This window comes from Simochromis diagramma, unplaced genomic scaffold (assembly GCF_900408965.1).
Source record: "Simochromis diagramma unplaced genomic scaffold, fSimDia1.1 OVJJ01000361.1, whole genome shotgun sequence".
Taxonomy (NCBI): Eukaryota; Metazoa; Chordata; class Actinopteri; order Cichliformes; family Cichlidae; genus Simochromis; species Simochromis diagramma.
In genome coordinates this window covers 6867240-6895002 of record NW_024386860.1, presented here as the reverse complement: position 1 = coordinate 6895002, position 27763 = coordinate 6867240, and the positions used below count along the sequence as shown (strand labels likewise).

Here is a 27763-nt window from a genome sequence, read left to right as displayed (position 1 = left end):
ATGACATTTATTGTAATAAGAAATGTCAGGAAGGGTGCAGAGGCAGCGACAGCCCATGTTACAGTAGAATAATGAGGCAGACTGAGTGCAGGGAACAGAGACACGATTAGAAGGAAAGAGGAAGACAAAAAGAGAAGTGCTGCAGTGAGGGTCAGTTGGTGAGTGTACATCACAGCAAGTAGCACTAGATAACTAGTGCTGTGTGTGTGTGTGTGTGAGAGAGGAGATGAGAGGTAGTGTGGGGGTGGCAGGCAGAGGCAACTTGGGCCACCAGCAGCATGACTAACATATCCAGAATAGAGCTGTAGTGTTACAGCTGCACCCCTACTGGAATTTCGGTTTCTCGTGTTGTCTGCTCACTGTGTTACAGGAAATATGGAAAAGCTACACAGCTTCAGCTTATATGCTGCAAGGAAAAGATAGCATATTGTTTTTTAATAACTCAGCTGTTAACTTATAATATTGTCGGTGATTACTCAGAGTTTTATTTCCCCATTAACTGCAGTAAAAACCTGTTTGGAATTAAAGTGCCTTTTTTAAAACCTTGGAAGGCATAAACTGGCCGATTTAGAAAGTATTTCATTTGGTCTAAAACTGTTGAATAAACCTTTTATTATCTAGCCAGTGGGCAAAATCGTCATGTAAAAACACTCCTTCTGATTAACTTCTATTTTGGAAGTAACCAAATTGAGTGCACACGGAGACAGAGCATGTCTTTAAGCTCAAAATGATTTCAGGGAATTATCGCTGGTTAACTGATGTTTACTACAGATTGTGAATGAAGCTGCACGCGTGGCTTGCCTTCTCCATTTTAATGTTGCATCAAAGAAAGCACAGCAGCAAACCTGTAAAGGGAGGATCAACATGTTCCCTCTAAGTATTTATGTGTATATATATATACAGCACATCTGTCATATGCAGAAAGCCTGCAAAATACGGCTGCAGCTATTGATTTCTTTGTTAATCGAGTATCTTATCAATTAAGTAAGTTATCGGATAAGAAATACTTTTGCCTTATTAATGAGATTGCTTATTGGTTTACACTTTAGAAATTACAAATTTTAATAGTTTAACTGAATTAAACACCCATCCACAGAACTAAACTGCTAAATTAAAATAAAAATTAAAAATGCAACAATAGACAGATAACAAATACAGAAATCTGGAGCTATCGCAGCTATCATAGGGGGGATACAGGGTACACCCTGGACAGTTGGCAATAAAAAAAAAAAAAAATTAAAAAAAAAGGTACATAAAAACAACAGACTTCAGACTGAGTTCTGACAGGATTGTACCTCCTGGATGAGGTACATTTGCTGTGTGTTCACATGTATGTGTTTTTAAGTCTTGTATGTGGTGATTGCAATGAAGAAAAACGTTCTCTGAACTGAACTGTTTGCCATGTGCTGAGCTGCAGCATGTCCCAATTCAGAAAACAGATGTTCTGATGGTGTAGATGTTAATAATAATAATAATAACAACTTTATTTATAAAGCGCTTTAAAACAAAGTGCTGTACAGCTATTTGAAACTAAAAAGATGAATAAATAAAAGGGATAAATAGCAGTACAAGTAAAAACACAATACAAGTTAAAAACAGTAAGAATTTAAAAAGTAAAAGGCATAGAATTAAAACATGTAAGATGGGGTGAACAAATGTGTCTTCAACTTAGTTTTAAAAACCTCCATAGAGCATGCCTGCCTACTATTTTGAGGGAGGTTGTTCCAATAATAATCAATGATTAATGATAATTAATGATAATAATAATTCAGTGTTCAACCTAACAGCCCCAGGTCAGTGGCTGAGAGTTTCACTTGCCCATGCAAACAAAAAAAACAAAAGCAACTTTTGAATTTTGTTTTAACTTTTGTTTTTATTTTTATATATATTTTACATTACTAGAGCCTTGAAATAAGCTGTAAAGGAAGGTACGGGGTTTAGTACACCCTATACCCCCCTTTAGATTCGCCCCTGCTTGCTGCAGGTATCACTGTGATAGAAAGTGGCCAACTGCAGCCTTTATCAATCTGCCTAATTTAAATTAAATGTATTAAATTAGGTTAACAGCTCATCTGCATATTTTATGTGAACTTCTATAGCACTAACGTAGATAGCTTGTAGTCTGAGATAAATGGCGGTGGATGTGAGAAGCTAAAACGTTGCAGCTTGTTGAACAGGTGGGTTTAAAGCTTTGCATGCAGCTTTTTCCAAGTAAAGGTTTTTACAGTGATTAAAGTAACAAATGCTGTTTTCTTTTACGCCACATGAGCGTCTTGACGACAGCTCCACATTAAACTACGACAGCATCATCTTCACTGCTGCTGTTGTACTATCAGTCTTTTTGTGGAAAAACTGGGGGCTGCATGACCTTAATATTATAATACTTTTTGTTCACACGTGCTCCTAAATACATTCCTACTGCGGGTCTATTTTTAGTCACAAATGTGGGTGAAACGCTCACGCTTACACGGTGACAACTGAGTGCAAACGAAGCATCGAAGCCAAGAATTTGCCTCAAAGATTTTTTTGTAATCGAGTTACTTGATGAATTGTTGCAGCCCTAATGCAAAGACACTTCCAATAAGTGAACAATTACAGAGATCAACTGCAGCTCAGGGATACTGGGGACTAGGTTGCACAAGGCTGGCATATGTTTATAAATGAGTGCTTGTTAATCAGAGCTGAGTCAAGCCTTACTGGCACATTTGTTTACAGCTGCTCTCAGACATGTGATGTGTTGCATTGCTGGGTTTATCTATCTGTTAGAAAATAGCTTTTAAGCTGTCAAACATCAGTCTCCATTATATAAATGCTTTATGTCAATTCAAACACGTCTGTTATGAACAGCAGTGGAAAGTTTAGAAATACTGTGAGTAGTGACAAACAGCCCCAATAACCACACTGGAAGTTTCACTTCATTTATTAACTAGAATTTAAAATGTGTTTAACACAGGCTGACAGCACTAAAGCTGTTCCAGTTAGCTATGAAAAATGGGAAACAGATAGGTCAACATTTGGCTGCCGGGTAATTCCTCATCTTGCTCACATGCTGTGTAATTTATAGGTAAAGCATTTACTGGATTTTCATTTTTAAAGTGAGTGGAATGAAAGAAAATCCAAAGAGGGGGGCAAATGTGGGTAAATCGACGGTGCTTTTCAGATGAGTTTTTTTCCTTTTTTCCTATTGTTGCCCTGCACTGCCAGATCAACAATGTTCTCAGTGAACAAAACACTTTTCTTATGCCTCTTTTAATTTTGGCTCAAAGGGCTATTCAACAGATCATGCTTTCTTTCTCATAAGAAACAGTTGGAGGAATTAGCTGTGTATGTGTTATTATTACTCAGCTGTCATAATAAGGCAGCAGACATGATATAAGTTCTTTAAATACTAACATTTTCTGTTTTCAACACATTAACTTTTTTCTTTTTAATCACATTACTATATTTTGCACCTAAAGAAATTTTGTTACTGATTCTAATTAAGAAGAAAGATAGGACACCACAAGGTTACAAACAAGCACACAATTAAAAATATTTTTTAATGATTTTTAAAGAGTGCCAACATGGTGATGGTGGTGTTTATTTTGTTCCTTGTTCTTTATGGGATCTCTGCACTCCTCTTTCTGGTTTCATCTACTTTCCCAACCCCCAGCTGGTTACAGCAGAGTGCCGCCCCTCCTTAGAGCTGTTTCTGATATAGGTCTCTTTCTTTTAAAGAGGAGTCCTTCCTCCCCACTGTCAACAAGTGCTATTGGTGAACTATTGGTCCCATATTCATATTCACTGTCTCACTGCAGTTTGATATCTCCTACCTTGTAGGTGCTGGTGGCACTAGAACAGCCTGGGAGGGGGCTGATCCTGGTGCTACCACAGCAGCTGTGCCCACTGTTACAGGGAAGGGGCTGGCAGGATGTACTGCTCCACCCTGAGGCAGCTGAGATTGAACAACGGGCATAGGAGCTATATGGATGATCTGGGGGGGAAAAAAATAAAGATAGAAGAACCAACACAAATGTTTATTTGCAGCTTAGCTCAGATAAAGCTTTAATAAGAAAATGACTACAGTTTAAAAACACGTCATCAGTGAAGCACCGCTGACCTTGCTTCCGGACTGAGCTCCATTCTGGACAGGAAGAGGTGGAGCCACAATCGGAAACTGCTGGGCAGGTGCTGGCGCAGTCCGCACTGTTGCCATGGGAACAAGCATTTTACCCTGGAGCGCCGGAGACTGTGCTTGCACTGATGAAAACGCGGATAAACAGGGGGAATGAGCATTTCATTAGAAGTCAACACAGACTATTAGCTCCAGTGCTGTGTCTCCTGTTAGAGCTTTCACCTCTAGTTCCTGGGCCGACTCCTACTGCTGGGCTGGACGTGTATCCCGTCAGTGGACTTGTACCCTGCTGCTTTCCATTGGCCAAGGACACATGTGTCGGTGGAGCTGTGGGCAGGTTGAAGACACTGGTTGGCTGGCTGAGCTGCTGAGGTGGACTCTTTGGGTTGGTGTTGGCAGGTAGGGTAGGCAGAATGTACTGGACTTGAGTGATGGCCTTACTCCCAGGGGGTGCCAGGGAGGAAGCAGGAAGGAACTGGGGCTGAAGCAGGGGCAGAGGCAGGGGCCCGTTGGTTTGGCTATGCTGAGCTGAAACAGCAGTGGGTGGAAGAGCCTGCGGCTGAGATGGCTGGGGTTGTGGGGAGGGGGTTACAAGCTGTATAGAGGGTTGGGGAGGCAAAGCCCCTCCTAACACTAAATTAGTCACTACACCACCTGGACCCATAGCTGGACTGGGTGATGACGAAGAATAGTACCCACCCCCTGTGGCTGTGGCCCCGCCTCCTGAAGCTGAACCAATCAAGAGTTGCGGCTGCTGCTGGGGAGTCAGAGACTTCCTTTCGGAAGGGTGAGGGCTGGATGAAGTGGCTCCATCTCTAGGTTTGCTGGCGATAGGGAGCGGTGTGCTGATAACAGGACGCATTACATTGGTCACCACTGTAGAGGCCACCCTAAGGAGTGGGTTCGCCCCCAGCGAACTTAATGATGAGGGAAGAGGCCCTCCGGCTGGAGAACTGGACATGACTGACTGACCAGAAGAAAGGGAGAGAGAAGAGGCTTGCCCACTTCCGCCTTCCTCCCCTCCAAATGCATCCTTATTCTCTCCCTCTGCTCTTTCCTTCCTCCTGTGGTCCAAAAATGCTCCCCCTCCTGATCTCCCCTCATCATAGCGCTTGGTGGTGGGGTAGGAGGACAGTGAGACACTCCTACCATGAGGAGTATGGTGTGAGGAAGAGGAGGAAGCAGAAGAGCAAATGACTGGAGCAAAAACTCTCTGAAAAGGACAAATATACAGATGTTACACAGGATAATCACCTTTAAAATGTTTCAAGAAATCTGTGTGTGTTAAACTGATAGCTATCAATGCCATTACCTTTCGATCGCTTTCATCACCCGAACCGTTCTCACTATCGCTGTCAGTCACACGCTCCTTACACTTGAGGTCTATGGAGCTGCTGGGATAAGGGTCCTCTGTGGAAAGAAGCACACACTCCAGCTACACTTGATATTCCTTAAAATTTAACATCCACTCAAAAGGTCAGGGAAAACTTGTGATGCATTCATGTAATGCTGGGAGAAAGCAGAGAACAAGGTTCTTATCCAAGGTTGTCAGCTTGCATTGCAATCTTGTAGTCAGACCAGTTAGACAACTTTAATTAGCCATTTTTGCTGTTACAGAGTTAAGCTCTTTCAAAAGAGGTTGAACTCGCTGTATTATTTTTTTATTTTATTTCTAATGCAAATCCCAGATGATGTGCATTTGCAGCCATTTAGCAAGGATATTGTTAATGTCAGTGATACCTGAAACTTCAGACTTGTAATTACAAGCGAGAAGCTGACGTGAACAGTTTTTCACACTCAGCTGCTTATAATTACCGTTTAAATAACCAGATAATTGGGGCATGTCTGAAACTGCTCTCACTTCTTAAAATCTGAAATGTCAAAGTGGCCAATAACAGGAGAGACTAAACAACATGTGACTGTTTCACAAGGAACTAACTGCTGACATTACCTCTTAGTACTGAGTGGGTGTTTTGTTTTTTTTAAACATACAGAAGATGACAATACGCAGTGTGGTTCAGTGCTGCTGGAAGCATTTTACTAACACATTAATTGCTCTAATCTAATATGGCTGCATGAGCACAGTAGTATTCATTTCTCACCAATGACATCATCATCCCCCTCCTCCTCACAGATGACCATGCGCTCCTCATCACTGGTCATGTCCTCGCTGACCCCACGCTGAGACTGTGCCAAAGGAGGGGCATGGCTCGAGAACTGATTGCCGCCATCCCCACACATCTGAGAAAAGAGACATATTAGGATGACCTTCTTGTTGTAACCTTATTTGGGTTTGATGTAGCAGTGTGTTAAATGTGTTCAAGATGCCAGTCTGGGACTGAAAATGCACCATCCTACTGCCAAAACAGTTTTTTCATGTTTGTGGAAAGCAAAAGTAGAAAACATCTTCTATTGCTGGGAACACAAAATGAATTCACAAAACACATCTTTAAATTTCTGACTGCACTGGTAGCAGTAATGGCTGCCTTTCATTTATTCTTTAAAAAGAAAATACTAAGCTTCAACATTCAATATTCAACGTTCTCAGTTGATGAGCTGCTCTCCTCTCTCACCTGTGCCAGTTCTGCAAGGGCTTGCGTATTACCCCTGTCACTCCGCTCCAGGCTGTGCACAGCACTTTGGGAGAAGGCTCTGGGGCGAGTAAGCTGGCTCGCATGACCCTCTCCTGTAGTCCTCTCAGACACGCCCACCAGTCCTGGACCGACACCCTTCAGCTCGACAGAATGGGGCTCTATCCCAAGGCAAAAATATCACTGATAAGGACTTGAAGAATAACGGGCATATGAGAATCTCTGTAAATGTATGCTGCATATTGACCAACCTGTGGATTCAGACATGCTCCTCTCTCTGATGTCTTTGCTCCCTGGTACCCCACGACCTTCAGAGCTGGACTTCTTTCTGTCTTTATTGCACCACTTCCAGTCTGGGTGGGCCTTGAAGTGGGCCTCTTTGACCTGAGACCAAGAGAAGGGACAGGTATGCATCTAAACTGATATACGACTGAACCATTTTTCTAAAATTATGTACATCTTTCTGTATGCATCTGGATACCTGGAAAGCCAAATCATGGTACTTCTGTTTCTCTTTAGGTCCTAGAGCGTACCACCATTCCCCAAGAATCTTGCTGACTGTCCTGTTGTCCTGGTTCGGGTGACGCTGGTGAACCAATGCTCGATGGCGCTTGCTGAAAATCATAAATGCATTCATTGGTCGCCTGATGTGGTCCTTCTCCCTCTGAAAGAGTGAGCAAGAAAAATAGTCAGATATTACGTGACATATCTTAATTAAGGACACACTGAGAATTGTGTTTTTGTGGATGCAGTGAATAAAAAAAAAGACAAACACCACCTTTCCAGGGCTGCTCTTGTCTCCATCTTTGGGCAGCGCACTGAGCGACTGAGTACGTCTCTTTCCTGGTGATGTAGAGAGAGGCTGCTCTTGTACGACTCCTGGAAGGAAGCTAAAGGAGACAGAAAAACATCTCTGGGTCTATAATCTTTAATTTTCCATACCCGCATGGAGGCTGGCCCATTAGCACTTCTTCTCTTTCCATCTCTAATATTTAAAAACCCGGTAATTTTCTACTTAACATCAGGTATTATTTACCTTAAGGCTGCAAGTCTATGAGATGTACACTGAGCACAAGTAGTTCATCTCCCATGAGATACAGCAGCAGATTCAGCAGATAGCTAATCCATTTCAATGTCTGACAGCCTGGCCACTGCCTTTCATATAGTGATAGAAACCAGAGATGGAATGCTTTTGTTCCCATCTGCTTTGTTCTGGCATTGAGCTCTTCTGCCCAAATTAGCGCAAGGATACAGAAAATATCACACTCCCTTACTGTATGTGTGGGTACACAGCACCACACAGAAAATTACTGTGAAAGCTGGCTTGGACAAATACATAACCACTTTAACAGATAAAACATGAGGGTTTGTGCTACCTCTATCTCTCTGTGTTCTTTTAGCCTGACAGATTCACCCACAAAATCCCAATACAGTGAAAAGAAAGAAAGAAAGAAAGAAAGAACCCTGCTCTTACGGGTCATCCACATCACTCTCAGTTTCACTGTCAGGCCTCTCCCTCTCTGTATCTCCTTTCTCTTTCTCTGGAGGCGGCTCATCTGAAGCAGGGGGAGGCCTTGATGGGGGACCTCTCTCTACAGTGGGAGGTGCCTCTGCAGGCTCCTGTGGCAGCGCTGCCACCCCCTGACACTCTGAGGAAAAACAACAAATTATTCAGGGCAAAGTAAGCAGTAAATGCTGCTGAAGTTTCAAAGGAAAATAACCCGAAACTGGTGACAACACCTTTTTTCCCCCCTCCTTACAGCTTCTAGGTCAGTCTTAATATAAACATTACCCGTCTTCAGACTAGCTGCTTGAGGGTGGTTGACTGGGTGCTGGCCCTCTCCTGGCTGAGAAGTAGCATCTGATTGGGTAGGTGCCAGAAAGGGGACCAATGAATGCCAAGGGAAGACTGGAACTGACCGGGGCTCTACATTGGTCCACACTGCAGAAGATAAAAGGAATTCAGATTAATTTACCTGATAAATTCACAATATGAGGCCTTGCCTTGAATTCAGATTCAAAACAATCTGTCATTCGTACTAACAAATCAAGAAACGGCTTACTTATTTAGAGGAGTCACTGTAACACTTACACAACAGTCGCATTCCTACTCAATGACCAATTAGTTTACAATGTGATCAAGCACAACAAAAAAAATACTAAAAATCAGACAGACAACAACAGAGTACTTCTTGCAGTAGTACTTTGGCCACAGTAGCATCTTGAATTTTAGCCATCCAACCACAGGCTGGATAACATCTGGGATAGTAGGTAAAGGTCGGTGGTTACATGGCAGAATAAGAAAGAACCAGTGCTTTGAAAGCTACCAGTAATATCAGTACTGCCACAGTAACAGATCAGACCTCCATCCACTAAACTGGTTAAATCATTCCAAAAACTGCAGATGTACAAAAGGACTCTCTGTTCCCAATAACAGACTGAATGGAGAACAGAAGCCATTACCAAATGTCATAAATAAAACAAATGCTGTATAACTCACTATTTCCTTTACTGGAACAAAGAAAGAAAGAAAGAAAGAAAACAATCTCTAGATAAAAATGCTTCATACATTAACAAAAACACTCAGAAAGGCGTTACACTGTGTACCTGCATTACACTTCAGGTAAACAATAAGGTATGGACTAACCAAACATGCTTAATCCTTGGCGAAGATACTGAGGATTCTCTGATGAGAACATTGTTGAAAGAAATCCTTGATGTTTTCAAAAGAAAAAATCTTTTTTTAAAAACGTAATGATAATGAGTCCTTTTAAAATCTTTCTTCTATAACATGCAGATATCCAGGTAAGAGAACATGTTTACTCCAAAAATATGGGAAGCTCATAGTGTGTCTGGATCCCTTTCATCCCTACAGGTTGCAGCCATCATTCAGAAGAATAACTGCATCACTTCCCGACATGATGAGGTCTTCAAGAGGTATCCTTATTTATTTATTTTTAACCTAACTAAAATACGAGATAAGAGTCCATATATCCGTATCGCAGTATGCCGCAATCTAATAACGCACACGGAACAAACATCAGTGGACAGGGTGTACTGTAAACGATTCGTAAGAAAAAACTAAATAATGTTACATTTGTGCGAATGTAGCGGTGTACAGACGAGCCACTGAAAAAAGACGATTATGATCGAAGGCAGGGTTCCGCCTCCCTTTGGTCTAATTACCCCCGATGCCCTCTCTCCCTGTTTGTTTACATTACTACAGCAGCCCGGGCATGAAGGGGTTAACAAGGCCTCGAGCCCATCCACGGCCTGGATTGATACAGCCACCCGGAAACTACGCAGTCCTTCTGGGCCATGTCAAAACGTGCTCTGCGCTACTACACGGTTTTGCGCAGGTGGGGCTCGGCAGGTACTGAGAAGCACATGAAGTCCCGGACTCCCACAGCTACAGAGCGCCGTATCGATCAGGGTAAAACTGCGCTCCAACAAGCAAAGTGGGGTGATCACAGCTCAAGTGATTCTTCTATTTCCAACTACTGTGAATCTGCTTAATGTCCAAGTGTTCGCCGTTTCCCTCAACACCGACTTTCAACACTTGCCGATTCGGGCATTTTAAAAGAAAAAAAAAGAGGGGGGGGGGGTGTAAAGAAATCACGGCAAATTTAGCTGCCTCTTGCAATAACTGGAGCCTCAAGTGCACCGCTCCAAATTGGACCAACCTCTCGGGAACGCCCCTGGTCGTGCACCCGCCGCACAGACACGGGCAAAAGAAACGCAATTATTTTCATGTCGCAACTATAAAAACCTATTTTCAAATGTACTGACGTCAAATATAACCTGCCGAGCACTGTCTGTTAAGTGCATTACTCCGAAACTTGTTTCTCTGATATATGCCCCCCACCCCCCTCGGGATTACGATATGCACCTGTTTTAACCAGGCAATTCAGTTAACACCTATAAAAGAAACACCGAACTAGTTGTATTTGTTCCCACTCATAAGAAGACATCGTTACCGTAAATCTGGTGCATTCATCCATCACCCTGCGCTCACAATCCCGCTATCCATCAGTTTGATTACCGAGAAAACCACCTGTACTGTCTCCGATTTAGCAGTTCCTATCCTGCCTGACGAATCTGGCCACAAACCTGACGTTAGCTAGCAACTGATGAGACTACAACACAGCGATGAAAGCAACCACGGTGAGGACTCCTGGCTCAAGTCAGCGAGGAGAAAAGGAAGGAGGGGAGGGGGGTGAGATGAATCGCAGTTGCTGTTGTATTTTTCTTACTCCTCCTCGATCAAGCTTTCGAGGCAGCAAAAGAGTGACCGGTTCTAGATGCCCCCCCAGTACAGGACCAGAACACGGCGGGGGGGTGGTGAAGGAGGTGGGGGCTTTAAACCCTGCGACGCTGGGTGATAGCCGTTGGAGAGGTCGGTCTGTCTGCAGCAGGTTAGCTAGCCACTTCGTGCGGACGACATCGGCGCGCACACCGTCCAGTCCGCTGACTACTTGCTGTTACTCGTGTTGTTTTGGCCCAGAAAAGTCCTTGTATCACATCTCCACACCTCCCAGCCCGAGTTTACTCCCTTATTTTTTCCTCATTCGCTCTCTCTCGCGCGCAAGCCTTGGCCCTTTCTTTCTCTTTCCCTCCTCTTCCTCTTGTTGTAAACTAGGCTGCTTGCCCCCCCCACACACCTCCTGTACTCGTACCCCTCCCCTTCTCGTCCTGTCAACCTCGCCCAGCCTTGTCCCGCCCCCCCCTGGGTGAATACTATTCGGCTATTCGCCCTGGCGTCGAACCGTCATCTACCCGCCGCGCACGCTGATTGGCGGAAGGGTGCGCTGGAATGCCAGTCATATGCAAATTACACCCGGCGTTACAACTATAACCTCTTCTCCCTCTAATCTCGAAGCTTCTTTAAAATACTCAATAATAGTTAATAAATATTTTCACTGTATCGATATGGGAACACGAACTGGAGTCCGTGTAAGGCCTCAAAAGTGAGTATTTTTGTGCTTCTTTCTTTCATTGGTGGAGGAGTCGTAGTAAACCTTGAGTGGTGGGTGAAAGCGCGTATCAAACGGCGACACTCAGATGTAGGCCAACCGATAGCTTAACAGAACTTAGAGAAGCTCCGCCCCCTTACTAATGCTCAGCTCCAGTTTTAATACACAAGAAGACCACACATGCAGGGAGGCGCTAGTGTGCTATCTGCGCTTTACCTGTCACGCTGCTTCGGTCTCTCTAGGGAATCTGCACAGGGGGTGGACTCTGATGAGGACTTTGGGGTCAAGATTGCAATGCATGCCCCCACCCAATAAACCTAGATAAGCATGCAGGGTCATTACAAGTTAGAAATATAAATCATTCGAAAAAGGAATTTGAAATACATATAACCATTTTCTGGTGATGCTACACGTTTGCTTTCAGAAACACAGCCAAGAGCCACGAGGCAAGTGGTGCAATTTTCCACAATAAAAAGCTCTCCAAACATTTTCCATCTCTTCATCATGCAAATGTGCCTCCACCAAGACAGAATTAAAAATGTTCTGATGCAACACTCACAGGGACAAGGAGGAAAAGGCAAAGAAAAGAAGAAGAGAATTGAAAACAGGAGAGCAGGACTGGTTAGAAAGAGAGGAAAAAATGGGTGGAACAGACTAACAGTGGAGAGGACCAGAGGGTAAAAATAGACTGAGAGTCATTTTCAGCAGGAGAGCCAGAGAGAGAGAGAGGGGGGGTGGAGAGAAAACAACTTGTGAAAACAGAACTTCTTTCAAAAGGAGGAAGGGTGTGAGAGGCCTGAGATGGGGCAGACAAAGGGGAAGCATTTAAATAGATTTTATAGACATTATACTGATGAGACAGATAGAAAGAGGATGGGTATTTGTGATGTGGGTTCTCACTGAGGCAAGAACTGCTTCTCAGCCTTTTTAATGGTTCCATAAGACAAATACAATACTGGGAGGGACTGAATTTATCACCAGCAGCCAGTCAGCACATCGGGAGCTTGAGACCTGACCAATAAGGCCGAGAGACACACTGGCAGCAGCTGCCCTTAGTAGTAAAAAAGTTAACCCTCTAAGTCCTGGGTTACACTTCTATAAGAGTATTTGGAAATGTTTGCAACTCAAGGGTATTGAGGACATTTCCTTACTTTTAGTCTTTCGTCACATCTGAAAAGCACAACTTGTTTGACGAGTATTTTATGGACACATTTATTTAGAATCAGAGTGTCTACATCAGCGGTCCCCAACCTTTTTTGCGCCATGGACCGGTTTATGCCCGACAATATTTTCACGGACCGGCCTTTAAGGTGTCGCGGATAAATACAACAAAATAAAACTAGTACTGGTACCGAAAAAGAAGATTTATTCATAACACACGTGAAAAGACCCAGGAAAACAGAGTTAACGATAAAAACAATAACAAAATAACGCTGAAAACCGATAAAAACCCTGAAAACCATACATTTCACACCTGAGCCTCTACTCTCGAGGCCCGGTACCAAACGACTCACGGACCGGTACCGGTCCGAGGCCCAGGGGTTGGGGACCGCTGGTCTACATGACCAAATCAACTGTTTCTGTAAAGTCTTGGGCTTGTATTATAATACCTATCCCTGGGGCACACGTCCAATATAATAATCTTTAAAAACACTAGAAATTACATAGAAAAACTAACAAAAACTGAACTAAAACTAAGCAGTAAAAACTAAACTGAAACAAGCAAAACCACTTTGGAAACTAACTGAAACTGACCTGAATTCAAAACATTCAGAATGAAACATAAATAAAATGTAATTGGAAAATACAAAACTTTAATCACTCTAGTGCCCCTATGATTGGAATTAGAGACACAGACTAAGAGACTAAAGCTTATCAACTGCACTGCACTCTCAACAAGTCAATCAAGCAAACATGGTGTGTTAAGGAGGGGATGCTGGACAGCTTGGCTCAGAGAATGAAAAGGAAAAAAGAGTGAAAGAGGGTTAGGGGTGGAGATGAAAGATTGCTGTGGCTGTTCAGTGGTTGCAACCCTGGGTAAACATAACTGGTAATGAACTGCAACTGACCAATTATTCAGAGCGGAATAATGGGTTTTTCCTTTATCCTGGTCTGAGTACGGCACAATTCCAGTTCACTTAGTGTTGTAATAATACTGCACATGTATTTGCACAAAAGTAGATTAACGGTTTCTGGCCGTCATACCTTTTTAGAGCAAAAGATGTGCAGATAAGAAGCTGCATATGCAAGGGAGGCGAAATCAACACGGTGGGAAACCACAGAATTTTAGCACTTAGTCACATAAAACAAGAGATAAGTGGTGCAGACTGGTAAGACTAAGATAGAAGGTGTGAAGACAAACAGTAAAAGAGAAATTCCCCTAAAGCTTGGCTTCACCATCTCTCCCTGCTGCTGTGCTGGCGGTGCAGTATCTGTGTAGGTGTTCAGCAGCTTTCATGTGCTGTCTCTTCTCACAGACATCATGCTTTTCATGTGCATATGTGTGCATGCCTTTACCCCCCAATTACATCTGTCAAACGCCTCGTGACATCACACGAGAAACTTTTCCTCCTCCTCCTCCTCCTCCTCCTCGTCTTTACCTACACTGGCACTGTGCAGGCGGAGCACCGCCTTCGCTCCTTCTTCCCATCCCATCTCTCTCATCCCTTAATTCATCTTCCACCCCTGTCCTCTGTCTCTCCCTCCCACAACCCACCATTTTGCTCCGTCCAATTATAACTCGATCCACCAGTCTTTTGCAGTTACCATGGCAACAGCTATGTTGGGCACAGGTTCTCTATGTCGCCCGCGGTCACAACTCTACTACTGACCATCACCACCTATTGCATTAAAATAAACCAATCGCTGTTATGTGGCATACGGACACCAGGAGGGACGGCTCTGTGGGGGCTTTCTTAAGATGCTCGATTCGCTCCTCATTTTGTTCCAGTTTCATTGAAAGTTAAAAAAAACAAAAACAAAACTGTGACTACAGATTATGTTCAGTGATGAAAAAAGACAGCTCCATCGCTGATTACTTTGATGAATGACACACATTAGGGAATTGAATAGAATCAATGCAAAAGGCTCTCCAAGACTCATTAACACTGCTACCAACATCAAATGATGAGCAGCAGGAAAAATATGTGAAACACGAAGTTAAGACCCAGATCCCTTCATCAACCGAGTGAGGGAACTTGTAATGTATGTGTCTGACCATCTGGGGGCACTACTAGCCTGCAGATAAATGGCTAACAAACCAGAAAGCAAGTGCATAGACTGTGGAAGTAGAGATGCAAAGGGAAAGGAGAGGAGGAGAGTGGGATGAAGGACAGAGAAGAAATTGTGAAGGAAACTACAAACTCGTTGTAAACTTTGTCATATGAGGAGGACCTGAAAAGAATAATGAATGTGGGTTTGACAGAAACCTTAAAGAAGCAGTAACAAATCTCAATATCGCTCTAACTTTACATGCACGCATTCAAAGTCTTGGAGCCACCACAGACTACAAAATCCCAGTGCACCAATGCATTTAGAGAATCTCCCCAAAGTCCATCAGGAAACAGGATTATGACTGCACATGAGTTTTGTGGTAAGTCTTGAGGGCTTCACATTTGCTTTGGTGCCAGTCTAGATGGGCTGCGTGATCCAGATGTGGTTGTTGCCATGGCCAGGGAGGATATGCAGGGCTTTAAGAGTTACGTAAAGCAGGGACGGGAGGGAGTGGGGATGTTATTCCCGGGTATCCGTATCCGGGTAGACCAGGATGAAGAGAGCGAAGTGTAAAAGGAGGGGAAGCGAAGCCACTGCAATGCGATGGAGCAAAGGGTTAAAAAAAAAGTCTCATAATTGTTTAGAAAGAAAAATCAAAAATGAGATAGACGAAGGCGGGCGAACGTCAAAAAGATGCATCGAAGTGCAGAACAGCAGTGCGAAAAAGTGTATTCACGTGTTCTTAAGGGAGTGTGACATGTTTACTCCATGTTGCACAAACTGCGTGTGCATGTGACACTGAGACAAAGAATTATGAAGATTTGGTAAAAATGCTGAGGAATAATGACATATAAATAATATTTAAATATAACTCTAATAATTAAAGGTGCTCTTTAAGAAAACGTTCATGCTTACAATGATTCTGCACAGAGAGGTAGTCTCACTACATGGTCGTATAGAGAAGAGAGGAACTAGTGATCTGGACACAAGAGAACAAATACACAAAAAACCCCACCATAAACATCTTCTTCACCGACTTCAGAGCTGAACCGATGAAAGTCGTCACTAAAGAAGGCTACACCAACTTTCATTAAATATAAAAAGTCACGTATTTTCTGCTGATTTTAAGACAACTTTCAAAATTACAGACAACAGTAGAAGATGAGGAAGCAGCTGCTGCTGCTATTTAGACCAGGGGTGTCAAACATACTGCCCAGGTATATGTACTGGCTCAGCAAAGGGTCCGATCCAGCCCACTGGATAGTCTTTCAAAGTGTGCAAATTGCAGTTAAGTTAATTATTCATGGTAACATCTATTCTGTTACCATTTAGATCACTGAATAAATGACAAGAAAAAATACTTTACGTAGTCTGCCATATTTAAAGTGCAGTGGGGTAAAGGGTGTCTTTCACGGCTTATGGCTTGGATGAACGTATTCTGAGAGCATTTCTTTACACCTAGGGAACAATATGGAGGGCTTTATTTTCATAGTTTATTATGCAGTGGTTTTACTGGTCTGGCACACTTGAGATCAGATTAGTCTGTATGTGGCCCATAAAATAAAATGAGTTTTACACGCCTGAATTAAAGGAAACCCCCTCCAATTATCCTAGATTGTTTCCATTTTCTGAGAATGTTGACTAAAGATGCCCGAGATGTAAGAAAGAAGGAGCTGTTAGTAACACGTTAGAGAGTAAAAACATGTGAGCCTGCTGAAGTTCTTCCTCTCTCAGAGAAAAGGGACACAAGCACACGTGCCACACACACACACACACACACACACACACACACACACACACACACACACACACACACACACACACACACACACACACACACACACAGAAAAAAGGGGGGACTGCCTTTTCTATTTGTGAATATTCTGTGTTATGTACAAGCTACATCAGTGTGATGTTTGCTTTGTTGCCATGGCAACAGACATTTAGCGCTCACACATCATATCCGGTACCCAGTGATTGACACTTTGTTAGTCTGTCTCATAGATGTGCGCACACACAGACACACTGCATGTAACACACATGTGACACAGTTTAAAAAAAAAGGAGAAGAAGAAGAAGGCGGCTCTTGTCCTTTACCTTTTCAGACCGTTTGTTTAATAGCTTTTTGTTGTTGTTTTTGTTTTTATGTTGCAGGAAGTTACAGGGGTGCTTAAAAAGACACGACAATGTAAAGCCTCATTAGCACCTCATAGATGGTGAAACACACACACATACACACGCACACACACAGGGAACATATGCAGCTTCGTCTTAAAAAGTACATCACAGTGTCAGCTTACCCGCGGCAGGGCGTTGCTGTGTTATTTCAGAGTGAATTAATGAAAACACAACCTACCGATGCGTGTGTGCAGGATTATACTGCAGAGAAGACAGGACTGATTACCAATAAAGTAATTGCATGTATTGTCCCTTTGATCTTTTCTATTTTTACACACTAACTATACACTTGAGTAAATGATCTAAGGGATGCTAGATTTGATATTATTTAATTGTAGCGGCAGCTTAAGTATCAGGTTTTTCACACACTGTAAAAAAGTAATGTAAAAGTATTTTACTGTGTATTTTACAGTTTTGTACTGTTCTTCTAGAATATCATTAAATTCACATAAATAGACTGTGATTTTACATTTCAAATGTAAATTAACATAAAATCACTGTAAATGTAATAAAACATAACTTTCTTGTTTTTTAAATGTATTTGTCTGTACATATGCATATTTAGATTGTTAAAATACATTCACAAATGTATCATAATTTCACAACTAGTTGTCGGTTATTTGAAGATTGAACTGTTAAATTCAAATGTAATGCTATGGAAAAATATATAAAATGATTCTTATAAACTGTTTTTACATCAAATAATTATTATTATTATTGTTGTTTAGGACAATCGTGGCTCAAGAGTTGGCAGTTCGCCTTGTAATCAGAAGGTTGCCGGTTCGAGCCCCGGCTCGGACACTCTCGGTCGTTGTGTCCTTGGGCAAGACACTTCACCTACCACCTACTGGTGATGGCCAGAGGGGAATTATAAAGTGGAATTGTAAAGCGCTTTGAGGGTCTCAAAAAGCGCTATATGAATGCAATCCATTACCAACTGTATATTTCTGTACATTTAAGTATTATTATTCATATTGCCGCATTCATTGACCTTGTTTATAGATAATTTCATTGTTTAATCATATTAAAATGTTCCTAATTTAATGTTTAAAAGCACTTGAAAAAGGCAAAATCCCATGTAAAATTAGGGCAACAAACTGTATTGTCATTACTGAAAATAACCGTATTTTCATGAGAAAGTTATTTTCTGTTATTTTCTGGTATTATTTTGGCGCCCCAGCTGCCGGAATGTTACTGTTTTTTTAGGAGCAGCATTTTAGTTCAGTCCTAATCAATCTAAAGTTTTTTTAATCTTCTGTAGCTTTTAACATATTATTTTCTTTTAATGGCCTAAAACATTTCAGGGCGTGAAACAGTTGTAACATGTTGTCACTGCTGAGTTAGTAACCCATCTATGAGAATTTCGATAAGGATGAGGATTTCAGTGAGGATGTTTCCGCCACCTTATTAACAGGTGTGTGTATGGTTTGCTATAAATACAAGCTAATTTATAACAATACTGATACTCCACATCATTGCTAATACTATCACCCAAATACTCACATACTTATCATGCTAATATAGTAGAAGCTGAAGAGTGTCAACATTATTTTTTTTCAAAGGGTTTAGAGTGCCTGTTAGTGTTTGTGAAACAATTCCCCATGACTCCAAAACAGGAAAATTATCCGACACCTTTTTAATAATAACAAATTCACAAAACAATATTTAAAATTATCCGAAAAACTCCACCAACTGCTCGTATTCTCCAAGCTGATGAGAATACACTAACACCTACATGTACTTGCAAATTATAAACACACAAAACGTGTGATTGCGTGCACACACACACACACACACACACACACATAAACGCGCACCTTTTTTCCCTGTTGTATTTCACACACTCCTACGGCCATATGCAAAAGCTCACACACCCTTTCTGACTCTACAGAAAACATCCTCGTGCGCACACAGCCGAGTGTGCGTGCACTCACACAAAGAGAGCCTATTCATTCATCCGGCGTCCCTTCAGCTGCAAAAAAGGGGATCTGAGGACGAACCGTACACTCAAAATGACAGCGCTCCCTTCCCTGTCCACTTCTCTGTCACACTCCTGAAGGTCTGAACAGTGGTGAGGGCAAGAGGCCCCGGTGAAGTGAATTACACTTACTGATAGTACGTGTCCATATATAACACAACGGAAAAGTAAGCTTTTAGTTTCAACAGCTGATGAATAATGCTTTCTCATACACATATGCACACACACGTACTCCATAATACTCCATAATATTCCCACACAACATACTGAAACTTACAGAGTATATCCTACACACATTAGAGTCGAGCCACCTCAGTACTCCTGTCCAAAAAAGCTGCTCGCACTTTGTTTCGCTATACTGTTACATGAGTCACTGTTAAACAAACAAGCGAATGGACATACACACAGCAAGAGCTAGTGGAAATAGTTTGTAGTGAGTTAGAATAACAGCTGCTGGGGTCAGGAAGTCAACATCACACGTGCACTTATAATAAGCACAATGGTCAGAGTTTTTCATAAAAATAAACAGGAGAAACAATTAGACAAAACATGCATTTCAGTTGAGCTTTTTATTAAAAAAAAAGGATTCTGCCGTCTTTACTGAGGCCTCCTTCATTCTCATTCTCTCTTTTTAAAAGACTAAATAAAAGACAAGTCGGGGGAAAGAGTCTATAACTGGCCTACATACTGCTCATCGAGCCCACATGCTCCATACCCGCTTTTAATTGTTAATGTCGTGTGCAGCTTGTGACAACATTTATTTCTCCCCGTTCTTTTGTATACCTTTTTAATCAAACAAATCAGTGCTGTATCCTGGCTTTAGCGAGGTATAACTTAAAGTTTCTGTCTATGGTAAATGGTAAATGGCCTGTATTTATATAGCGCTTTACTAGTCCCTAAGGACCCCAAAGCGCTTTACATATCCAGTCATCCACCCATTCACACACGCATTCACACACTGGTGATGGCAAGCTACATTGTAGCCACAGCCACCCTGGGGCGCACTGACAGAGGCGAGGCTGCCGGACACTGGTGCCACCGGGCCCTCTGACCACCACCAGTAGGCAACGGGTGAAGTGTCTTGCCCAAGGACACAACGATCGAGACTGTCCAAGTCAGGGCTCGAACCGCAACCTTCCGATTACAAGGCGAACTCCAAACTCTTGAGCCACGATCGCCCACATGACTGGGAATATAACACTTTCTGGTACAAACCACACTAATCCTGTATGACATAGAGTTTATTCCTTATAGACCTCACAAGAACAGCGAACCACATGTGTCCATGAGCTTCTTTTGCATTTTTCTAACATTAGCACACAGAAATTATTTTTGCCCTATTCGCATTTGCAAGCAAAATCCAAACCAAGAACAATTTAAATATTGTTTTTGCTAATTTCCCTATTCTCATAACAATGTCTGTGTGCAACATGCAATTATCATACAGCATGTAAAACATGCTAGAAAATACACCAAACTCCCTTTGCTTAGAGGTACCACAAAGGATCAGAGTTCATTACCTGCACTGAGTGCTGACTAGTGATTTTAGTGACCGTAGTGAATTTATAGTCATCAGCAGTGACTCCTGGAACAAGTCTAGTCCTGACCTGGTGTTTCATATGTGCTCGCTCCAGAGCTTACACGGATCATGTGACCAGCTTTAGCACTTAGTTTAGTGTTACCAGCAGAAGTGAGGATGGTGGACAGACAAATCTAGATAGCCATATGGGACAACAGCATGATGGCTAACAGGAGCTCCTTTCACTGGGCAGCAGCACACCCAGGTCGTGGCACGTCTATGTGAATCTAACCCTCTAATGCACCATGGCAGTCATCTGCTCTCAGATTATGAGAGTGGGACGTTATGATGTAAACCAGAAAAACATTATGCAGCATTGTTCAAAAGAAATATGATCGATTTATGGATGATTGTTCAGATGAACGAAATAGAAAAAATAGATTATATATGCATATACATATATATCGTACATATACAGGAAGAGACACATACAAAATACAAAGCTATTTCCTTTCAATTTACTATTAGAATTGACAGACGAATGTAATTTTGGAATTACAGATTTTAAATAAATGTATATTTCAATCAGTGTGTGTGTGTGAGAGAGAGAGAGAGCGTGTGTGTTTGCAGCAGTTTCAGCTGAATTCTAGATAATGCAAAAAAAATTCTATCATCACTTTTCACAAGATTTAGCTTCACATTCACTGCAAGTCTCATTTTCTGTGTGAAATAATTATTGGGTTCTGGTTGCAAAATGCTGGTTCAACGTCAGTATACAACACATCTCTGTCCATTCACAGCCGACACGTTTTCTGTGTGTGTGTCAGCAACTGATGCTACAGAATCACACAGATTAAAAAGAATACCCTTTTAAAGAGTGAGAGAATTAGAAAAAAAACCTCTTAATTTTTAAGGATAATTTTACTGAAAATGTGTAAACAAATTTTAACTAAATGGTGCTAATTATGCATTGAGAGTTCATCACAATACTAGGGTTGCAAGAAAAAGAATCATACTAAGGTTGTTAAGTAAAATAAAACTATAGGATACTATTTTGTTAATTTTCTTACTGTAAATACAGAGAAGGAATTATATGAATCGAGCTGGAATAAAGTTTAACTCAAGTGATTTGTATTTAGAAAACCACAACATATCCTTTAAAGAAAGTCTAAACTCTTAACCTTTCAATTTTGAAACATGCAGAAAGTATAAAACAACATTTTTCAGTTTATTTTCACTGAATAATAATCTATAAATCTGTATCTTTATGATTGACTTGAACTTGAATTTAAATGATAATATTAACATATTTAATCCACATATCTCTTTTCCTCCTATTGTTGAAATAACTGCATTTTGCAGTTTATGTCTCTTTCCCTTACTTTTTCTTATTCCCTCACACACAAAATACACCCACACATCTGCGCCAATTCTCACCTGTGCCTGGACGTCCCATGATGATGTCCTTGCGTGGGACGGGGTGAAGACTTTCCGCTGGCAGGATCAGGGGCAGCAGAGCTGTGGGGGAAGGGTGACAGGGAACTGGCTGCTGGACCTCACCACCAAACCCTGCGCCCCTGTTCTCTTCTCGTTCCCCACAGCTGTCCGTGCTACTTGGAGCAGGAACTGTGACCGTTGTGCTGACAGTAACTGACAGGGCCTGCAGCGCAGTAGCAGGGGTGTCAGCGGTGGGCAAGGAGGAAGGTGTTGGGGACACGAGCACCAGAGTTTGGGCTGGGCTCCGTAAGAGGACGGTGCCATTAGGTACTGCGGCTGCAGCAGCGTTAATTGGGACAGGAACCTGGAGGCCAGAAACTGGCTGAGGAGTCAGGTGGGTTTGGGTGATGTCTTTAGACAAACTGTTTTCCTTCCCTCCCTCATTTCCAACACCACCTACTCCTCCTCCTCCTCTTCCCAGGGGACACTCTGTAAATTTTGCCAGTGGGACTTCGGGATTCCTCACAATAACAGGAGAGTCCCGCAAGGCCTGTTGGGAAACAGGGACCACACGACGAGGCCCTCCGTCAGTAGTGAGAGGAGAAGGAGGAGTTGGGGACACCAGAAGAGGAGGAGGGGAGACAGCAGTGGAAGAAGGGGGCCTGCTGGAGGAGGGAGTGGTCACTCCTCTGGGTCGGGAGAAGGTGGGAGTGTGTGTGCGGGAATGCAAAGCTGGCGTTTGGGGTGACAGCACTCTGAAAGAGCTGTTATGGTCACCAGGATCCAGCTCTGTTTTGGGTGTGTAATCATGGTGATGTGAGGGCAGGGGTGGTGGAAGAGGTGCATCTGGCTTTCGCTTACTGGGGCTCATGGGGACTGTAAACGTAAGGTTACTCTGTAAGGTGGGTTGGACGCCTGAAGTGTGTCTCTCCCTTTCTCCTCCAGATGTGGCTGATGCCTTACTGCCCCCTCCCCCTCCTCCCCCTGTGCCACTGGGCTGTCTGTGCCTCCGATGTTGCAGGACCGGGGATGCCGTAATCGGGGAGAAGTTGGCCGGCCTGAAACCGAACAGTGGAGAGGGCGAGGGAGAGGGGGCAGGGGAAAAGGGTGACTGGTTGGAGATGGGAGAAAAGGAGGGGGTGCCAGAGCGGGAGCTTCCTAATGACACCAGCATGGTGGCAGCCTCACACTCATCAAAGTCAAACCGTGACGACAGGTCATGAGGGAGGAGGGAGGGGAGGACCAGTCGGGGTCTGGAGTCTCCTCTGCTGCTGGCCTCACTGCTCTCTCTTGATGTGTCGTCCCACTCAAACTCACTGCTTGCTCTTCCCCGGAGGTCAGAAGGGGTGACTGTCCCTGAGCTGCTGCCTCCTCCCCTCTCTGCACCTGCAGCCTCCATTTCTTTGGTCCTCATGGACAAGTGTCTAGAGCAGTATCCTCGGCGCTGAGACTCCTTCATACAACCCTCCCTGGAGCACAGCCTCCTCCACTGCTTACCATTGAACTTCTTACGGATACCATTAGGTGTGCAGACAACATCACCCTTTTTGTATTTCTGCTGAGCCAATGAAAGGGGTGTCCTGGAGCGTGAGGAGGTAGAGGAGGACCCCCCACCAGAAGTAGGAGTAAGGGTCTGAGTAGGAGTGGTTTTGGATGGAGGTAGGTTTAAAGTGGTGTTGTTCATTTCAGACCCCAGTAAGGCTGGGGATGGAGTTGGCTGAGGACTAGCTACAGTGGAGAGGTGTGGGGGTCCCAAGCTTCTCACCACAGAGAGGTGGGGGGAGGAGGGAGGATAGCCGCTGGACTTGCAGAGGATGCTGTTGTGCTGAGAGGTTGCAGGATTTGTCTTATGACTAACGGTGTGTGTAAAACGAGACACCTCAACATCTTCTTCTGGTGTGTTTGGCTCTTTCTGTCTTTCTCGATCAGAGTAATTATCGCTGCATCCGTGACCTGTGCTGGTAACGGCACTAGAAGCCCCAGTGGAGGAATTTGTGGGTGGATGTACAGTTCCATAGTTATGTCCTCCTATGACCCCACCATGTGAAAAACCATGACCCAGCCTTACTCCACCTCCCAACACTCCCATTCCAATACTCAGCTGGCAAACCTCTCTCTCGACCTCCATCTCCTCCCGCCGCTGTCTCTCTTCCCGTTCCCTCTCCCGCTCTCTCTCCTTTGCTCTCCCACCATCTAAATGTGAGACCTCCCAAGGAGGAGTGAGTAATCTCAGGCTCTGTCGGGACACCCACACAGCCTGGCTGCTTGTGCTCCTTTTCTCTTTCTCTTCTATTGCCCCTCCACCCAGAGTTTCTTTTTTTTCACTCAGGAGCACCTGGTAAGGAAATGAGACACCAGGGTGTGGGTCCACCTCAGTAACAATCCCCTCTCTGTACAACAGAGAATCTCCTTCCTCCCCACCAAACGGCACACACACTTGGGTCCCAACAGCTACAGGTGTCATGCCAGGTGGGGGGGCATCTAAAATAAAATCCACAGTGCTCTCAGTCCCTGACGACGTCATTGTACTTCCACTATGAAATGGATATTTTACAAGGGTCTCCTCTCCTTGGAGCTGAACTTCGACAGTACCCCCACACACCCTGCGCACCACCCCTGGTCTAAAAATATGTGACGGGGGGCGTGAGTGTCCACTATTCGCAGCCTCACCACCGCTTGTGACACAGCGAGCCAGGACTCTCTGGTTCTTCATACCTTTGGCCAGAGCTTCAGCTAGCCCCTCTGACAGATTGGGCTCTTTAGGGTGTGAGTTGTGTAGAGGAGCTGGGATGTGGTAGTTCTTCTGATGAAGACTTGGTCCTGATGCTTCCATCACATCCAGGTCAGCCGAGTGCTCACTAGCTGTATCCGTGGAGGAGGAGCGCGCAGAGTTCGGGGCCCCCTCAGGCTCATTTTCCCCAGACTGGGACGCTTTTTCCTGGGAATCTGCTGTCCTGAGGGTTTTATCCTCCATGGAGACAAAATGGTTTGCTTCTGTAGCTTTACTGTCCACAGTTAGCACTGATGGCTGATTACCTGAGCAACTGTTACTTATGCTATTACTGCTATTGATAAAAGTAGTATGGCTCCCAGCACAACTGTTACTGCTCATGTTATTAATACCACTTGTAGCGTTACTATTAGTACTACTGTTAGTACTTTTATTAATGCTATTACTAACACTGTTACTAGTCTTGAAATGGTTATTGGGACTATTAACACTATCACTAACTTTGCTGTTGATATTGCAGTAACTGTTATTTACGAGAGCAGGGCTGGAGGTAGGAATGGTAGATGTAACACTTGCACTGTTGGCAAAGTGCTCATATGTGTATTTTTTTTTGGGTACACGAGCCTTAAACGTGGCTGTTTTCCTACTAGAAACTGAGCCTAAACTGGGGCTGTGACTGGTGGCTATAGAGGGTGTAGCTGTGGTGAGTGGCGCTGGGGCAGAGGTAGGAAATGCTACAGAATCAGCGGGCATAGTACTGTTTCCATTTGTGCCCGCTATCTTCTCCTTTTCTGTCTTTTCTTCTGCTTGCTTTCCACCATTCTCAGCTGACTCCACAGGTTTCCTCAGTTCAGTAGGCTCCTCCCTCATGGGGGTATTGCTATTTGTGATTGGTTCCTTGTCAGAGTTGGGTTGGCCGTGTTTGCGTTTGGAAGGGGTGCTTTGTGTGGTTTTGACAAGAGTCTCCCTCTTGACTCTTCTGGGGTCCTTTTCTTGGGGAGGCTGAGAGCCCCCTCTCCTCCTCCCCCCTCTGCCTCTAGTTAACGGGGGAGAACGCCCTCTGTGTTTCTTTAATGGCCTCATCTTTTCTTCACTGCTCACCAAGTCCTGCAGATTGCACGGCGTTTCCTTTTTTTTCTACTTCCAAAGCACTCCTTGTTTTCCGACACTTTTTCTTTTGCCCGTTTTTTCTGTTCCCTCTGTACTGGAATCTGAAAAGAAAAAAGAGGTGCAGAAGACAAGTGGTCATTTATTATATTCATAACCAAGAAGTGCAGAGAACAAAAATGACGATTAAGAGTATGTTGGCTATCACATTGGCTCAATATCTGAAGTCTGTTCACTCTCCTAGTTTATGCCTGATTCGAGATAAACTACATAAACAACAAGGACAAAAGTACTTAATCTTAATCTGGAATCAGGTTTTCCTGCTACCACAGGTGTATAAACTCAAAAAGATGGGCACTGTAACCGGTCAGCTCATGAAATTTCTAGATAATTTGACATTAAATGTTAGGTGGTATTCTTGCAAAGGTACAGAGCAGGGTTGGCAAGTGCTGAGGTGCATTGTGCGTAAAAGTCACCAACACTGTGCTGACTCGATGACAGCAAGGCTTTCAAAAAAACGTAAAAATCAAGAAGTGCAGGACCGGCTGAAATGACACCAACGTGACGTCACTTTTGTGGTCCAGCTCTGTTTGCGAGGGCAACAACATCGAGCATTAATGGGCCCTGATGTGTAGGCGTACTTTGGTCCATAAAGCGTACGTGTATAAACGAGAGTTTAAGGATGCACTGTTTTCTAAAACTGTGGGCCGATACCAAAGATTTAGATAACAGTTTGTATGGCAGCCGATAAAAATATTTGTCTTCTTTTTGTGTATTGTGTTTTTGATATTTATTACCTCAAAAAAGGAACAAAGGCATTTTAATTATAAATAAATAGCTGCTTATCATCATATTATCTTTGAACATTTATTCAACAGAATACAGATGTGACAAGTGAGCTCAGTGACACAACATCGGCCACTGACATCGGTAAATGTCATCTTTTTGCTGATACAGCGTTAGTTATTTTAGGACGACATATCACCACATCCCTGCAGAGTGTGTGCACTCAAAACACAAAATCTCGATTATAACATTAATGACAACATTTCAAAACAACTAAAATGAAGGACATGGTGGGTTTTGTTTTAAATATCAATAATCTCCTATAGACTAATAATCAAAGCACTCCAAGGCAGTCTCTGTAAATGCCTTTACTCTCACAGGATGGGCATATTTAACCTAAAAAACTCCAGGATAAGACTTCATCAGGGGGTTTATATACATATAAACTCGAAGGGCATCTCAAACAAAAACAGTCTGAATCCTACTCAAACACTCTTTTTATTCTTCTCAAGACCTTTTAATAGTTAGCTTATTACTAATGATACCAGCTGATTTAAACTGTGATGATTATGAGCGATCGCTGCCTAGGTAATCCTGGTCAAGCATGTCTGAGAGCTATGTTTACTCTGGTTAGGTCTGAGTGAGCGTGATTTAAAAGAAAAGGTCAGCAAAGAAAGAAAGAAAGAAAAAAGAAGGAACAAGTCTTCAATGAGGCCTTCATCTCTTCAATTTTAAATGCACACATAAATGCACTCGAGTCGCACACAGATCTCTGCTATACTCGCTTCAGCTACTTCGACGTGCGACAGGGCCGCTTTCTCACGACAAGTGTTACAGACTTGATGCCATGTGATCAACTTGGGAACGAGCATTTATTTATTTTTCCTGACTTCCATCGGGAGCTAGAAGCCTGGCAGTGGCCTGCGTGAGGTCACCCAACAACATGAAAGAGAGAGAGAGGCTGGAGCATGTGGCTCTTAGGATGTTTGCTCAGATAGGCCGTTCTTGTATAGTCACTGGGAATTTCCACTGTCATTCTAGCACTCGCTGGCCCCCTCTCTCTTTTTCTCTCCCCTCTCCCTCTTTCTCAATGTCTCAGTCTTTCACAGTCGTCTTTTGTCAATGTCACACTGATA

At 43.3% G+C, this 27763-nt stretch overlaps 1 protein-coding gene across 7 annotated transcripts in view; it reads right to left on the bottom strand.

The window, feature by feature from the left end:
• The window catches only part of cicb (capicua transcriptional repressor b), a 42479-nt gene that overhangs the window by 8621 nt on the left and 6095 nt on the right, over window positions 1-27763 (bottom strand). For 6 of the 7 annotated variants that reach the window (XM_040030186.1, XM_040030188.1, XM_040030187.1 and 3 more), the window contains 12 exons: window positions 22004-25945; window positions 8498-8647; window positions 8180-8354; window positions 7484-7595; window positions 7187-7369; window positions 6957-7089; window positions 6688-6866; window positions 6217-6355; window positions 5427-5524; window positions 4337-5327; window positions 4100-4239; window positions 3813-3973 (listed from right to left, as the gene is read on the bottom strand). In XM_040030186.1, coding sequence (XP_039886120.1) covers window positions 3813-3973; window positions 4100-4239; window positions 4337-5327; window positions 5427-5524; window positions 6217-6355; window positions 6688-6866; window positions 6957-7089; window positions 7187-7369; window positions 7484-7595; window positions 8180-8354; window positions 8498-8647; window positions 22004-25817 — 6275 coding nt within the window. In that variant the 5' untranslated portion in view covers window positions 25818-25945. Of the gene's footprint in view, window positions 1-3812; window positions 3974-4099; window positions 4240-4336; window positions 5328-5426; window positions 5525-6216; window positions 6356-6687; window positions 6867-6956; window positions 7090-7186; window positions 7370-7483; window positions 7596-8179; window positions 8355-8497; window positions 8648-9352; window positions 11351-22003; window positions 25946-27763 lie in introns of those variants that run through there. The other variant, XM_040030189.1, reaches the window with a different exon arrangement.